General features: G+C 42.1%; 1 protein-coding gene across 2 annotated transcripts; it reads right to left on the bottom strand.

Annotated features, from left to right (window-relative positions):
• Nucleotides 1-279: 279 nt before the first annotated feature.
• Nucleotides 280-11982, bottom strand: sstr2a (somatostatin receptor 2a). 2 transcript variants are annotated; one of them, XM_031799634.1, is made up of 3 exons: nucleotides 9374-9442; nucleotides 7523-8311; nucleotides 280-7311 (listed from the first exon to the last, which is right to left on the bottom strand). In XM_031799634.1, the coding sequence occupies exons 2-3, from the start codon at nucleotides 8246-8248 to the stop codon at nucleotides 6895-6897; spliced, it is 1143 nt and encodes a 380-aa protein (XP_031655494.1). In that variant the 5' UTR covers nucleotides 8249-8311; nucleotides 9374-9442; the 3' UTR covers nucleotides 280-6894. The 2 variants fall into 2 exon arrangements, with proteins under 2 accessions (XP_031655494.1, XP_020310072.1); XM_020454483.2 differs by lacking the exon at nucleotides 9374-9442 and adding an exon at nucleotides 11451-11982 and having other exon boundaries at nucleotides 5554-7311.
• Between the last annotated feature and the right edge of the window lie 3207 nt (nucleotides 11983-15189).

Below are 15189 nucleotides of genomic sequence, written 5' to 3'. Positions count from 1 at the left end.
TTTTGCTAAGGAAGGAATTTGCAATGACTTCACAGCAAAGTAAATATGCATGGGTGTTGAGTCACTGTGAAACTAAAATTGACGTCGCATAATTACACCCTCCTCTGCACCCGGTGGACAAGTTCTCTGCCAGCCTGAAGTAGATTTCATGTAGAAACAGGCAAACAGTTCACCTACAGAAACCTACTAACCCTCAGAATAGACCTACAAGAAACAGATGTTCAGTCAAATAGGAGGAGAAAGGAAGACCACACAAGTCAACACACTCATCTCAAAAGCTAACGGATTAGTCAACCCAAATGAGTATAGCCATCCATTTTCAAATGGAACTGCTTTTAATTGCAAGTAGTAGTCGTAGTAACAGCAGTAGCAGAAGCAACAATATGACATATTTACAAAAACCATTCAGGATCTCACAATGTCTGTTTGTTTGGTTGTGCAGCTGTATGGACAAAGAGCCTTCTTTTAATCCTATCAGAGTATGTACATCCAGGTCCATAATTATTGGAACCCTAGATACAGATGTGCCAAAAACACTGTATAAAATAAATAATACAAACACTGAGCTATATTGTCTGCAACAAAAATTGGAAATTGTATTATTTTATACTAATACAATTGTTTATCGAAAGATTTTGTAAAACAAAAAAACGGGTCAGTTATTGGCACCCCTGTTTTCAGTACTCAGACTGTCCCCTTGAAAAGATAACAACACTTGTGTGTGTTTTTTGACCATTCCTGCGTACAGAATCTTTCCAGATCCTTGATATCCTTCGTCTGCTCTGATGGACTGGCCTCTTCAATTCAAACCCCAGGTTTTCAATGGGGTTCGTGTCTGTTTGACTGAGATGGCCATTGCACAAATGTTGAGCCATTTCTTTGTGGATTGTGGCTGTGTCTTTTTCCTCGTAAAGGGAGGGTGCTGGAGTACTGAAAACAGGGGTGTCAAATCATTTTAACCCCTATTTTGTTTGTTAAACCAAATCTTTCTCTAAACAGTTGTATTAGTATAAAATAATTCCCCTATTTTTTTGCATACCACATAGCTATTTATATTGTTGATTTTATAGTCTTTTTTTGCTCATCTTTATCAAGGGTGCCAATAATTATGGACCAGTCTGTAGATATAGTGTATCCATAGTGGCCTACCATTGCAGAGTAGTTTGAATCTCTATATCCGGCCAACATCCTTGGGGCAATCACATTACACAATTTCAGAAACTAACCAGCTGAGGGAGACATTTAGCAACATTTGTGGGGATATCCCAACCAGATTTGCTGTATTACAGTATTAGCCATAAAACACATTTGGTTTTTCAACGATTTTATAGAATATACATATCCCTCCCATTTCTATGGCCATTGAGAGTAAAACAGAACCTCTAAACATTGTTCTAATAATTTGCTAACAGGGTGTCTCTTCTGCTACCTCTATCTCTACAAGAGAACAAAGTGTCAGAGGAGATACATTGCAGTGTTATGTACACTGTACACCTGGTAAATTACCACCCCAGTAAACTATTTCCAGCCCCAGTAGACTACCTCATATAACATTGAATACTCTCTATCAAACCAATTGGAACACCAGTGGCATCAGGCGGCTTTATGTTCGAGGTGGCACGATGTATGTGAGGATAGAGGGGGTTTCAAACACCTGAAACAGCTTTTTCCCCCTGCAATCTATAACCATAATCATTATGCCTAATTCTATTCTACACATTCCAGTGGGTGTCATTCTGACTGTTTTCAATCCCACATCTTAACGTACTGCACAAACATGCCTCGGATATTACATTCAAATTACAACACAGTACATGGGATGATAACACACAATCAATACAGGCACATATCATTTCATAATTAATACACAAATATCATGAAATTATCATATGGTGCCAGATTACATTTAAAGCAAGTATTTTTTTTCTGCATATCTTAGCATATGTCAAGCTGTCTTTATCCTCCTAACTGGTGTGTTTTTTTCTTTTGACTAAATATGCTTCCCCCCCAATCTCTGCTAATATCTGGGTAAAATATTGAAATGAATGTGAGTCTTATTCAGTACATTTAGTGATTGCTTGCTTTTCTAAAGTCTAGCTACCTTGCCAGCAGGAATGTTAGACAAGATGATCTAACTTGATTTATAGAGTGGTGGAAAAAAGTACCCAATTGCTATACTTCAGTAAAAGTAAAGATACCTTTTTTAATAGAAAATGACTCAAGTAAAAGTGAAGGTCACCCAGTAAAATAATACGTCTATAATACGTCTATTTGTTTTGAATTTTACTAAGTATCAAAAGTAAATATAATTGCTAAAATATACTTCAGTATCAAAAGTAAATACTTCAAATCCTTATATTAAGCAAATTTATACAGAGACTTATATATTTGATTTATTTACGGATAACCAGGGGTACACTCCAACACTGACATAATTTACAAAAGGAGCATTTGTGTTTAATAAGTCCGCCAGGTCAGAGGCAGTAGGGATGACCCAGGAATGTGCTCTTGATAAGTGTGTGAATTTGATAATTTTCCTGTCCTGCTAAGCATTCAAAATGTAACGAGTACTTTTGGGTGTCAGGGAAAACGTATGCAGTAAAAAGTACATATTTTCTTTTAAGAATGTAGTGGAGTAAAAGTAAAGTAAAGATAAATAGTAAAGTACAGATACCTCCAAAAATGACTTAAGTAGTACTTCAAAGTATCTTTACTTAGTTACTGTACACTACTGTTGATAATCTCAATAGCTTGGTAGCTACCCACTGGGCACAGTCGTCAATTCAACTTTTATTCCATGTTGGTTCAACGTAATTTCATTGAAATGACTTAGAAACAATGATGCTTCAACCAGTGTGTGCCCAGTGGGTAGTTATGAGGTTGGGAGATATGTTCCCTAAAGCCAACCTCATAAAACTTCAAGAGGGCTAGCATTACAGAGAAACAACAAAACATTAGTTTTATTTATTCATCAAGAAGGAATCAATAGGCTACATAGCTTGATCAAAATTCATTTACAAACATGCCTCCTGCGAGTCCTGCCCATCACCTGCAGCTAAAATTAAACGATGTGCGAGTCATTCCACACTCATTCTCCTCTTTCAGTGAGGATACTGCATGTACTCGAGTATCTAGCATCAACTGCGTTTGCCAGTCTGTTTGTGCTATCATGAAAACTCATTGTCAGGCCAAACATGTTTGTCAGGCCAAACAATGACAGCAATGGAGTTGGCAAGAGCACAAGCAGATCTGGGATCAGGTTGCTGTATTTCACCTTGTAGAGCCAGAAGAGGAGCTGATATTGAGAAAAACTATCTGATTATGAGAACTGCTCCTTCCTTTGACTGCCGGTCAGTAGTGTACGACCCCTGAGTCATTTCGAGGTGAACCACTTGTGACGCTCGAACCTGAGAGACAGACCCTTGACATGATGAAAGGGATGGTGTGGGCTGACCTCTGCTTTTACTCCGACGGAAAAGACTGCGTTTGAGGACAGTGTACGACCGTGTTCGACCCCTTCCTCTCGCTCTCTGTGGGTAGTCTGTTTAGTTAGCAATCATTACACACACAGTGTTCTGTACTTATGCCATCTCTCCAGATGACCATTTATATGATCATGTTTCCTTTAAGGTTCAGGAGCGTTCATTTATTCACTAATGAAGTAGATTTTATTGGAACACTGCCACAGCTGATACGCCGTAATGAATGGGCTAGATAGATGTGTGCACATTGACTCAGTGTTCAGTACATACCCTAGTGACCGCAGTGAGTCATGGCGACACAAATGATGAGTGACATCAAGCGGCAGTCCCTGACTCCCTGCCAATCGAGATTGGACTCAACACACACACTATCCTCGTGGGGACCTAAAATGTATTTCCATTCAGAATCCTATTTTCCCTAAACCTAACCCAAATCCTTATTCTAACCCTAATTGTAATCCTAACCTCTAAGGGCCTTTGTCCTCATGGGGATGTGGGAAATGTCCCCACGAGGGAGCATTTTCCTTGTTTTACTATCCTTGTCGTACTTTGGGGGATTTTAGGTCCCCACAAGGATAGAAGAGCCAACCAATACACACACACTGCCCTGTATTATGAAAGACCAGTATAAAACATCATCCATCTGAGAACTCACATGTAACAAACTAATTATGACATGTCATTTACAAAATTTTACACTGCATACGGTTTGCGAACTGAAGGAAAACAAGCGACTTAGAGACATTGCTCACACACAGAGGACAATAGGTGCTTACTGTAGAAGAATGTATGACCTTATATCTAATATCTGCCGTCTTTGCTCTCCTGTAAGTACATTTCGGGTGAGGCAGAGTGTAGATAGTTCCTCCATACAAACACCACCTGTTCTCCTCAAGGTGTCTGGGACTTTGTCTGTGTCAGTCTGTATCTGTGTGTTTGTGTGCAGGAACAAGGTAGTGATAGCAGCTTCTAGCCCTTCACAAATGAACGACACATTGAGAGAAGGCTGAGGTTCCATCCTCCTGATCCTATATGTCTTTATCCTACGCCCTCGTCCTCTTGGGTTAAATCCATGTACGGTCTACCTAATCTACTGTACAGCGAGAGAGAGAGTTCAACTGCCTCTGGCATAATGATGCTAATTACAATGCCTGATGTCACTATGTTAAAGAGAATAATTAATTCCTATAATTTACTGTGTTAAATAACACTAATACACGAGGACAATTTTTTTGTGAACAAATGTTTCATTTTGTCGTGTTAAGGTTGGTAGCAACATGTGGAAATCGTTGTAGCTCAAGTCAACTACAACACCCACAATGCAATGCTCTCTCTATGGGCTGGCTGGCTAGCTTGGTAGGCTGGCTGGCTAGCTTGGTAGGCTGCTAGCTAGCAAATGAAGCTACACACAGTAATACCAAAGTCAATATCAGCATGTAAAGTAGCTAGTTAGCTGTAAAATCACTTTTTTCACTATATTACCATGTTCAACCTGCAGATCGATGTGCCTCACAGAGTGGAGTCTGACATTCTCAATGGCCATGCAATGGCATCATGCAATGCACCATGGACTAAAGAGACAGACAAATAGGAGAAATGTGGTGGACCCTCTGTTAAATTAAACATTTCTCGAGGTAGGAATATCGCAAAAATATGATCAATGGCTCATTAGATAGAAGACAACCTCCTGTGTTATGGCATCGGTCAGTATTGAAATCTGACAGGTATGATAGACGTTTTCACCATCTAAAAGTCATATTCCTATTAACTTCCAGTGTAGCAAGAACGGCTTTATCGCAGTGCTACGTCATACCGGCAATAGCTCCGATACACATGAAAACATGAAATGTCCCTGGGAATTGATAGAACATCGCTCAGAGATGCATCAAAACAATATAACATTCAAAATGGGTGAATCTTTCCTTTAATGGGCTGTGAAAATAGTGACGCACACACACCCTAACATGGTGAGGCCTTCCAGGGAAAACACACACACACCCTAACATGGTGAGGCCTTCCAGGGAAAACACACACACCCTAACATGGTGAGGCCTTCCAGGGAAAACACACACACACACCCTAACATGGTGAGGCCTTCCAGGGAAAACACACACACACACCCTAACATGGTGAGGCCTTCCAGGGAAAACACACACACACACCCTAACATGGTGAGGCCTTCCAGGGAAAACACACACCCTAACATGGTGAGGCCTTCCAGCGAAAACACACACACACACAGAGGGGGGAAGGCAGGCAAGTACACAGACACACACACAGAACCATGGATTCTCCATCTGTACACATTTAGAGAGATAACAACATTGCCCTTGGACTGTGGTGGTGAAATGCACCCATCTCTCTACCAACCAAAACACTGCAGCTGTGGCTCCGTCAGTGATGCAATACTGTCCATTCAGAAATCATCAGCGTCACTCTGACAGCATAGAACTGATGCTGAAACACAACTCCTCCTGTTGAGTAGTAACAAGATTGGCACCACGACAGCTTGGTTATGCTAGGAGCATATCACCTTTAAGCCAACTAGTGCTGACAGCAGAAGAGAAAATGTCATACCAGATTATAAACTGTACACAGTATACGAACAGCCCATCTCAGAGACCGTGAATGTGTGTGTGTGTGTGCTTGGCCGTGCTAGCATCTAAAGGTTGAGCCAACTATAAATCAGAGTATTGATCTTGATAACTGCCGACAGACGAATGGTAGTAACAAGGAGAAGTTAACATGGGGTGTGATCTAAGCTAAACTGGGGTTTACAAGGAGATCAAAAACACATCACAGAAAACCATGTCTATGTACAGCATCAAGATCGTTTGAAGTCGGAGAATCAATGATCAATGATCCTGGATGCAAAACTCAAAAGTCTCCAGCTTCAGTCAGAGGACATCTGGCTTGGTGAGTAACATCTTTCCTGATCAATAAATAAGATGCGTTATCAAAAGTGTGCTTTCTCATATCCTGATCAAGACAGTACGAAGCAATCCATGCCAATGAAACATGAGAGACGTCTTTTTCATCTTCTTCCATTCCATCTCTGTCTTTGTTTTTTCTGAGACGGATCTTGGCAGATGTGTTCTAATGCAGGTTTTCCCAATCTCGGTTCCGGGGTCCCGCCTGGGTGCACGCTCTGTTTTTTTTGCCCTAGCACCACACAGCTGATTCAAATAATTAAAGATGAGTTGGTTATTTGAGTCAGCTGTGTAGTCCTAGGGGCAAAAACCAAAAGATGCACCCGGGGGGGGGGGGGGGTTGGGAAAGCCTGGACCCCCCTGGTGTTTGGGCCGCTGTACAGGAGATTATAGAAGAGTGCCTTTAATATGAGTAGTCCTTCTAACTGCTCCACACTGTCCATCTGCTCAAGGAGACACACAAGCAGCCCACACACACACACTCAGATACTGGTCTGCAGCTCGCCATTGAGCAGCGCGGCGTTGTGCATTTCCGCGGTGACGTCGTTGACCATGCGCGTTCGCTCCATGCGGCTGTCGCTGCGCTCCGCCTCATCCAGGCCCGCCACCTTCTTCAAGCACAGAACATTCTGAAAGCTCTTCTTGAAGTTGTCTGACAGGAAGGCGTACAGGATGGGGTTGGCACAGCTGTTGGCGTAGCCCAGCACCACCACAAACTCAAAGGTGCTCTTGAGGACGGGCGTGGTGTCGATGGTGCCGGTCACCGAGGTGACGTTGAACACGTAGAAGGGCAGCCAGCAGAGCACGAACATGGCCACTACGATGGACACCATCCTGGTCACCTTCCTCTCCGAACGCTTACGCTTAGTGGAGCCCACGCGCATGCCTGACGACTTCACCTATTGGACGGGGAGAGAGGGGATGCATCCATTGTTATTGGTGATACTACCTTCTTAGATGCCACAACTGTGCCTATCGCTATGGTTGCAGGCAACAGGTAGATAGATAACAGGTTCCAGCATGTCAGAATGGAAAGCTTGACCAAAGACGTCAGCAATAATAAAGTGAATTTGAAAATAAAAACACCATGAATAGGGAGGAGGGGCTCACCTTGATGATGATGAGCAGGTAACAGAGGCAGATGACGATGAGCGGCAGGAAGAAACCTAGGAGGAAGGTGTAGAACATGAAGGCCGTCTGATAGGCCCCCTGAGGCTCCGGCCACACAATGGTACACGCCCAAGCCTGGTTATTATTGGGCATCAGACCGCTGAAGATCATGATTGGCAGGTTGACCAGCAGGGACACTCCCCACATGGTCAGGTTGATGATCTTAGCCACGCGTGGCTTCCGCCACTTGGTGGACTTTATGGGGTGGACCACGGCCAGGTAGCGGTCGACGCTCATGACCGTGAGGCAGAAGATGGAGGTGAACTGGTTGAGGGAGTCCACAGTCATGACCAGGCGGCAGAGCACGGAGCCGAAGGGCCAGTGGACCAGGGCCAGCTGCACAGCGATGAAAGGTAGACTCAGCATACAGAGGACGTCGGCCACGGCCAGGTTCAGGATATAGATATTAGTCACCGTCTTCATCTTGGCGTAGCGCAGGATAACATAGATCACCAAGGTGTTGCCGGTCAGCCCCACGGCGCACACCGTGAAGTAGATGAAGGTGATGACTACGGAGCTGGTCTTGTCGAAGGCCTGGTGGGTCTCGTCCGGAGTGTCATTCCGGGACCCCAGGTCAGACTCGTTCCCTGGGAAGTAGCTGTCGTAGTACAGGGGCTCGGGGAGGGAGAGGTTGGGGGGCGACGGAAGGAGAGGCCAGGGATCCATGCTGACAGAGGAGGGCTGGGTTGGCTCTGTTTCAGGGTTGAAGACACTAATCTCACATCCCACCTGAGTGTACATTATAGAGAGAGAATGGAGACAGTGGGTGAGAACAGAGAAACTCAACGACGAGGGAGAATACATTCCTTCAAAGCACCATGGTAACTGAGCCTGCTATATAATGGTTTACACTCAACATTAAGTTACATAATAAAGACTGGCCCTTCATTTATAGGTCCCCACACAATATAGGACTTGCAGGACTCCACACTCCTCCAGTAGGGCTTTTTGTGTTTTCATTTGAATGTGTTGAATGGTTGGGACTTCAAACCCCTGTGTTGAACAAACCGCACCAAGCTGATGTGAAACCCCTTGAAAAACACCCATGGATTCTCAAGTGTCCAGTAATGAAACTATTCTCCAATGCAAAGGTGTTTGTTTTATGATAAAGGACCAGACCATGCCAAAATAATGTTTGTTGAGAATTGATTTAAAATGGAAAACCAAAATCCATGCGCAGGGAAAAGGTCAGGATTTCATGCTGTTATTTCTGTTGGGCATAAAGCCATCTGTGGATCTGGGTTTATTGTGCAAACACAGGTCCTCTATTGGATTGGTGGTGATGAGAAGCTCGCACTGCATGGGAAACATGTAGCGCTCTGGTCAGAGACAGTGGCAGCAGGGCCGTAGCCAGGGTCTGAGTTTTAGAGGTCTGTTAAGACAGTTGAAGCTCATTTACTGCATTTCTATACAGTTTAAAAACTCAAAAATGCTATTTGGACAACAGCAAAATCAAGCATCAATGACCCTCAGCCATTATCACATTGGTTGATGTAGCTTCATTCACCTCCGTCGATCTACTAAGACATAGCCTATTAGCTATACAATTAGCCGCTACACTCACATTAGCTCAAAACCGGGATTAAAAACTGAAATTGAATATGTATAAAGGAATCTGTTAGCAGAAAAACGATTTTATTAACGAAAGATAAACAAGTACATTTGCTTTATAGAATTTGTTTGTTTGCAGTTTAACAGCTAATTTCCTGTAATTCTACACATTTTGCCATGACTGATGCCATGTTAATATGATATATTAATATGCAAATTACAACGTTCAAAGACACTTACATTTGTGTCTTTCCCATTCACCCTCTAAATGGCACATACACAATCCATGTCTCAAGGCTTAGAAATTCTTCTTTAACCCGTCTCCTCCCCTTCATCTATAATGATTAAATTTGATTTAACAGGTGACATCAATAAGGGATCATAGTTTTCACCTGGATTCACCTGGTCAGTCTGTCATGGAAAGAGCAGGAGTTCTTCATGTTTTTTATCCTCAGTGCTGTGAAAAGGTATTTGCCCCCTTTCAAATGTGATCTACTTTTGCATATTTTTGATATTGAATTTTATCAGATCTTCAACCAAAACCTAATATTAGATAAAGGGAACCTGAATGAACAAATAACAACAATTCCATACTTATTCCAGGTCCCGAGGCAGCAAAGCATCCCCAAACCATCACACCACCACCACCATGATTGACTGTTGGTTTACGTTTCTTACTGTGGAAGGCATAATGGGACCCATGTTGTCCAAAAAGTTATACTTTTGACTCATCTGTCCATAGAACATTCTTCCAAAGAACCTTCATCCAGGTGTTTATTTTTTTATTTATTTTTGGCAAAGTTGAGTCAACTTTTTGGATGAGATGGGTCCCATTAGGTCTGGCGAAAACCAAACACTGCATTCCACAGTAAGAACCTCATACCAACAGTCAAGCATCATGGCGGCAGTGGGATGGTTTGGAGATGCTTTGCTGCCTCAGGACCTGGAAGACTTGCCTTAATAGAAGGAACAATGATTTCTGCTCTGTATCAGAGAATTCTTCAGGGGAATGTCAGACCATCCGTCTGTGAACTGAAGCTTAGCTGGGTCATGCAGCAAGAAAATGATCCAAAACACACAATCAGGTCTACATGAAAATGGTTATAAAGCAACACATTTGAAGTTTTGGAATGGCCTAGTCAAAGTCCAGATCTAATCCCAATTAAGATGTTGTGGCAGACGTGAAATGAGCAGTTCATGCTTGAAAACCCACAAATATCACTGAGTTAAATGCAGTTCTTCATGTAAGAGTGGGCCAAAATTCCTTCACAGTGATGCGGGAGACTGATCAACAACTACAGGAAGCGTTTGGTTGCAGTCTTTGCAGTGAAAGGTGGCACAACCAGTTAGAGTGTAAGAGGACAATTACTTTTTCACACAAGGGAATTGGGTGTTGCATAACTTTAATTAATCAAATAAAATAAGTATCTTTTTTTGGTTATTTGCAAACACAGGTTCCCTTTATAATATTGGGTTTTGGTTGAAGATCTGATAACATTCAGTATAAAAAAATATGCAAAAATAGAGAACATTAGAAAGGGAGCAAATACTATTCATGACATTGTATATAGCTTACACGTACATATATTTTTTACTTGACTAGATTATTTTTTTTCACAATTCGAAAAAAATTGTGGCAGCAATTCTCTTGAGTTGGATTTTTTGTAATATTCTAGATATATTTAAATCGTAGCCAATAGACAAATGTTAGATAGTATTTACTATGATATTATTAGACAACTCTTTGGTTCAGTATCGATTATGTGCATATTTTATGCAGAAATATTGGCCTTCTAAAATGCAAGATGGTTATGATTATTCTGTCTTCTATCATTCTAAAATATTTCTCACGCCAAACAAGTCTTCAATCTATGATATTTTTGTCAATATTGCTGGTGCAGAGGTTATTTTGTGTTCTCATTTATTGGTTTCTCTGTTTGGCCTCCAAATGTAGACACTAACATTCAATTGATGTCATATGTCAAGTACTTCATGGCGTTTGGAATTTCAACAATGGACAATTACTGATACATTTGGAACATTAAAATTCAACAGCGTGCACAATGGCGAACACATGCGCACGAGAAATTGCCTAATCTTGATCAGAATATAAAATAACAGGTGCGCTGTTATAAATTAATACAGATAACAAAATTGAACAGGTGACAATTGAAATAAAGAAATATCCATGTCCGATTAAAAATTGGTTACACGTTTGGTAGGCCTATTAACCTATGACGACTGGTTATCACAATTAATTTACTTATTGTTTAGTAATAGCACGTACAATTTCAAGATTCATGTAGGTTAAACTTACCTATTATTGTGGAAATTGTACGCCACAATAGCTCCATTTTGACAAGGTGTTATTTCAGCCAAGAGTATTCCGACTTCCACTTCTGGGCATCAGTGAAAGTCCATGGGAAGGCAGCATTCTGCCCCGTGGCTTCCACTTAAAGTATGATACACCTGTCCTCCCATTACGCACAGTGGTATCTTGTGCACCAAAGTGGTGACGGTCATCACCACATATCTAACAGTGATGTGTAATATGTCAAATAGGCAATAGGCTACAGTGTATATATATATCTTTTTTTAAATACCTCAGATAGCAATTACAATTGTGTAAATAATTTGTAGATCGTTTTGAGCAACTGATGTATCCAAAAGTAGCCTACTGGCGCTGAATCAACGACCAGAGCAAATGCGAAATCTGTTCTAGCAGGACGACTGAAGCGCAAAGGAGAGCGCAGCCTGTCAGCGCGCTGATGTGCGTTGCACTCACTGCTGCGTTCGGTGGAATTGAATGATGGGTGAGTGCGCGTTTGCTGCAGGATTCATCTCTGCATGCAGATGGAGCTGCGGATCCGCTATGCTCTCGCCCCTCCTCCCTCCTCACCAAACTCCCCCAATGTGCGTCAGTGTCCATCCGCCTGCGTGAAGGAAACGGCCATTAAGAGTTCCTCGCTCTTATATTTTCTAGGGAGGATATGTGCTCGTACTAATGTATTTAATGGAGACGGAGCATTTTATCTGTTTACACGAGCGCGACAGACTGCGCAACCAGAGTTTATAGTGAACACTGGAGGATAAGCATCTTCTGAACGATCTCTGTCAAAAGCGTCTGAGAAAGTTTCCCTTGTTCAAGCACCTTCTTCCGCATGAGGCATGTATTGCACACTAGGTTAACTTGGTTCCAAAAAAAAAGAAGGAATTCAGCCGGGGTCTCAATTGAGAGTAAGAATTGAGAGTAAGAAAAGTTGAATACAACCAGGTGCAATTCGACATATTGTTGTGTATCAGCAGTTTTTGTCTTGTACAGTCCTGGCCAAAAGTTTTGAGAATGACACAAATATACATTTTCACAAAGTCTGCTGGCTCAGTTTGTATGATGGCAATTTGCATATACTTCAGAATGTTATGAAGAGTGATACGATGAATTGCAATGTCCCTCTTTGCCATGCAAATGAACTGAATCCCCCAAAAACATTTCCACTGCATTTCAGCCCTGCCACAAAAGTACCAGCTGACATCATGTCAGTGATTCTTTCGTTAACACAGGTGTGAGTGTTGACGAGGACAAGGCTGGAGATCATTCTGTCATGCTGATTGAGTTTGAATAACAGACTGGAAGCTTCAAAATAAGGGTGGTGCTTGGAATCATTGTTCTTCCTCTGTCAACCATGGTTACCTGCAAGGAAACAAGTGCCGTCATCATTGCTTTGCACAAAAAGGGCTTCACAGGCAAGGATATTGCTGCCAGTAAGATTGCACCTAAATCAACCATTTATCAGATCAACAAGAACTTCAAGGAGAGCGGTTCAATTGTTGTGAAGAAGGCTTCAGGGTGCCCAAGAAAGTCCAGCAACCGCTAGGACCATCTCCTAAAGTTGATTCAGCTGTGGGATCGGGGCACCACCAGTACAGAGCTTGCTCAGGAATGGCAGCAGGCAGGTGTGAGTGCATCTGCACGCACAGTGAGGCAAAGACTTTTGGAGGATGGCCTGTTGTCAAGAAGGGCAGCAAAGAAGCCACTTCTCTCCAGGAAAAACATCAGGGACAGACTGATATTCTGCAAAAGATACAGCAATTGGACTGTTGAGGACTGGGGTAAAGTAATTTTCTCTGATGAATCCCCTTTTCAATTGTTTGGGGCATCCGGAAAAAGCTTGTCCAGAGAAGACAAGGTGAGCGCTACCATCAGTCCTGTGTCATGCCAACAGTAAGGTATCCTGAGACCATTCAAGTATGGGGTTGCTTCTCAGCCAAGGGAGTGGGCTCACTCACAATTTTGCCTAAGAACACAGCCATGAAAAAAGAATGGTACCAACACATCCTCCGAGAGCAACTTCTCCCAACCATACAGGAACAGTTTGGTGACGAACAATGCCTTTTCCAGCATGATGGAGCACCTTGCCATAAGGCAAAAGTGATAACTAAACATCGATATTTTGGGTCCATGGCCAGGAAACTCCCCAGACCTAAATCCCATTGAGAACTTGTGGTCAATCCACAAGAGGCAGGTGGACAAACAAAACCCCACAAATTCTGACAAACTCCAGGCATTGATTATGCAAGAATGGGCTTCCATTCTTACTATGTGGCCCAGAAGTTAATTGACAGCATGCCAGGGCGGATTGCGGAGGTCTTGAAAAAGAAGGGTCAACACTGCAAATATTGACTCTTTGCATCAACTTCATGTAATTGTCAGTAAAAGCCTTTGACACTTAGGAAATGCTTGTAATTATACTTCAGTGTTCCATAGTAACATTTGTCATTCTCAAAACATTTGGCCACGACTGTATGTCAGTCACTGACAGTCACTCAATTAGGGACAGATCGACATTTACTGAGGGGGAGGGGTGGTCCAAAATAGCAGTGTTTTTTAAATTTGGCACAGGGAAGGGTAGTACGTTTTTCCAAGGTTTATTTTCGCCCCTCGGCTCTTATTTTTCCTATAAACAATGGCTTGACTTACTATTGGTATTAACCTAATACAGTTTAGAAACCTTTGTAAAGGTTTGGTATGGTGTGGCTATTATTAAGCTTAAGCTACTGCAGTGCGCCATGGCGCTCCAACTGACTCCAACAGTTGAACTTGAGGTGACGAAGACTGTTTCAGGCCTATCAAATTTACTCCTATAATCTAACAATATAATGCTCCTTTTTGTACAAAATAGTCGGATTGAATATACGTTTATATCTGTATAGCAGATGCAGTAGCCATCTGACATAAAGAAATACATGTTTGTCTTGTAGCATGCCACTGGCATACTCTACATCTATCTCTCTGGGGTTAGGCATAACCTTCTCATCCTTTATATAGGCTATATACAATTATTACAATTACAGTTCATATGAGGAAATCAGTCAATTGAAATACATTCATTCGGCCCTAATCTACAGATTTCACATGACTGGGAATTCAGATATGCATCTGTTAGTCACAGATACCTTAAAACATTTGTCAATATCTGGTGGGACCACCATTTGCACCATGCAGCACGACACATCTCCTTCGATTAGAGTTTATCAGGCAGTTGATTCTGGCCTGTGAAATGTTGTCCAACTCCTCTTCAATGGCTGTGCGAAGTTGCTGGATATTGGCGGGAACTGGAACACTGTCATACACGTCGATCCAGAGCATCCCAAACATTCTCAAATGGGTGACATGACTGGTGAGTATGCAGGACATGGAAGAACTGACACATTTTCAGCTTCCAGGAATTGTGGACAAATCCTTGCGACATGGGGCTGTGCATTATCATCCTGAAACATGAGGTGATGGCGACAGATGAATGGCACGACAATGGGCCTCAGGATCTCGTCACTGTATGCACCTGTGTAATGATCATGCTGTTTAATGAGCTTCTTGATATCCCACACCTGTCAGGTGGATGGATAATCTTGGCAAAAGAGAAATGCTCAATAACAGGGATGTAAATCAATTTGTGCACAACAATTTTGAGAAATAAGCTTTTTGTCCGTATGGAACATTTCTGAGATATTTTATTTAAGCTCATGAAAATTGGGACCCATATTTTACATGTTGTGTT

Source organism: Oncorhynchus kisutch, linkage group LG20, assembly GCF_002021735.2.
Source record: "Oncorhynchus kisutch isolate 150728-3 linkage group LG20, Okis_V2, whole genome shotgun sequence".
Lineage (NCBI taxonomy): Eukaryota > Metazoa > Chordata > Actinopteri > Salmoniformes > Salmonidae > Oncorhynchus > Oncorhynchus kisutch.
This window is presented reverse-complemented; position numbering and strand designations above follow the sequence as displayed.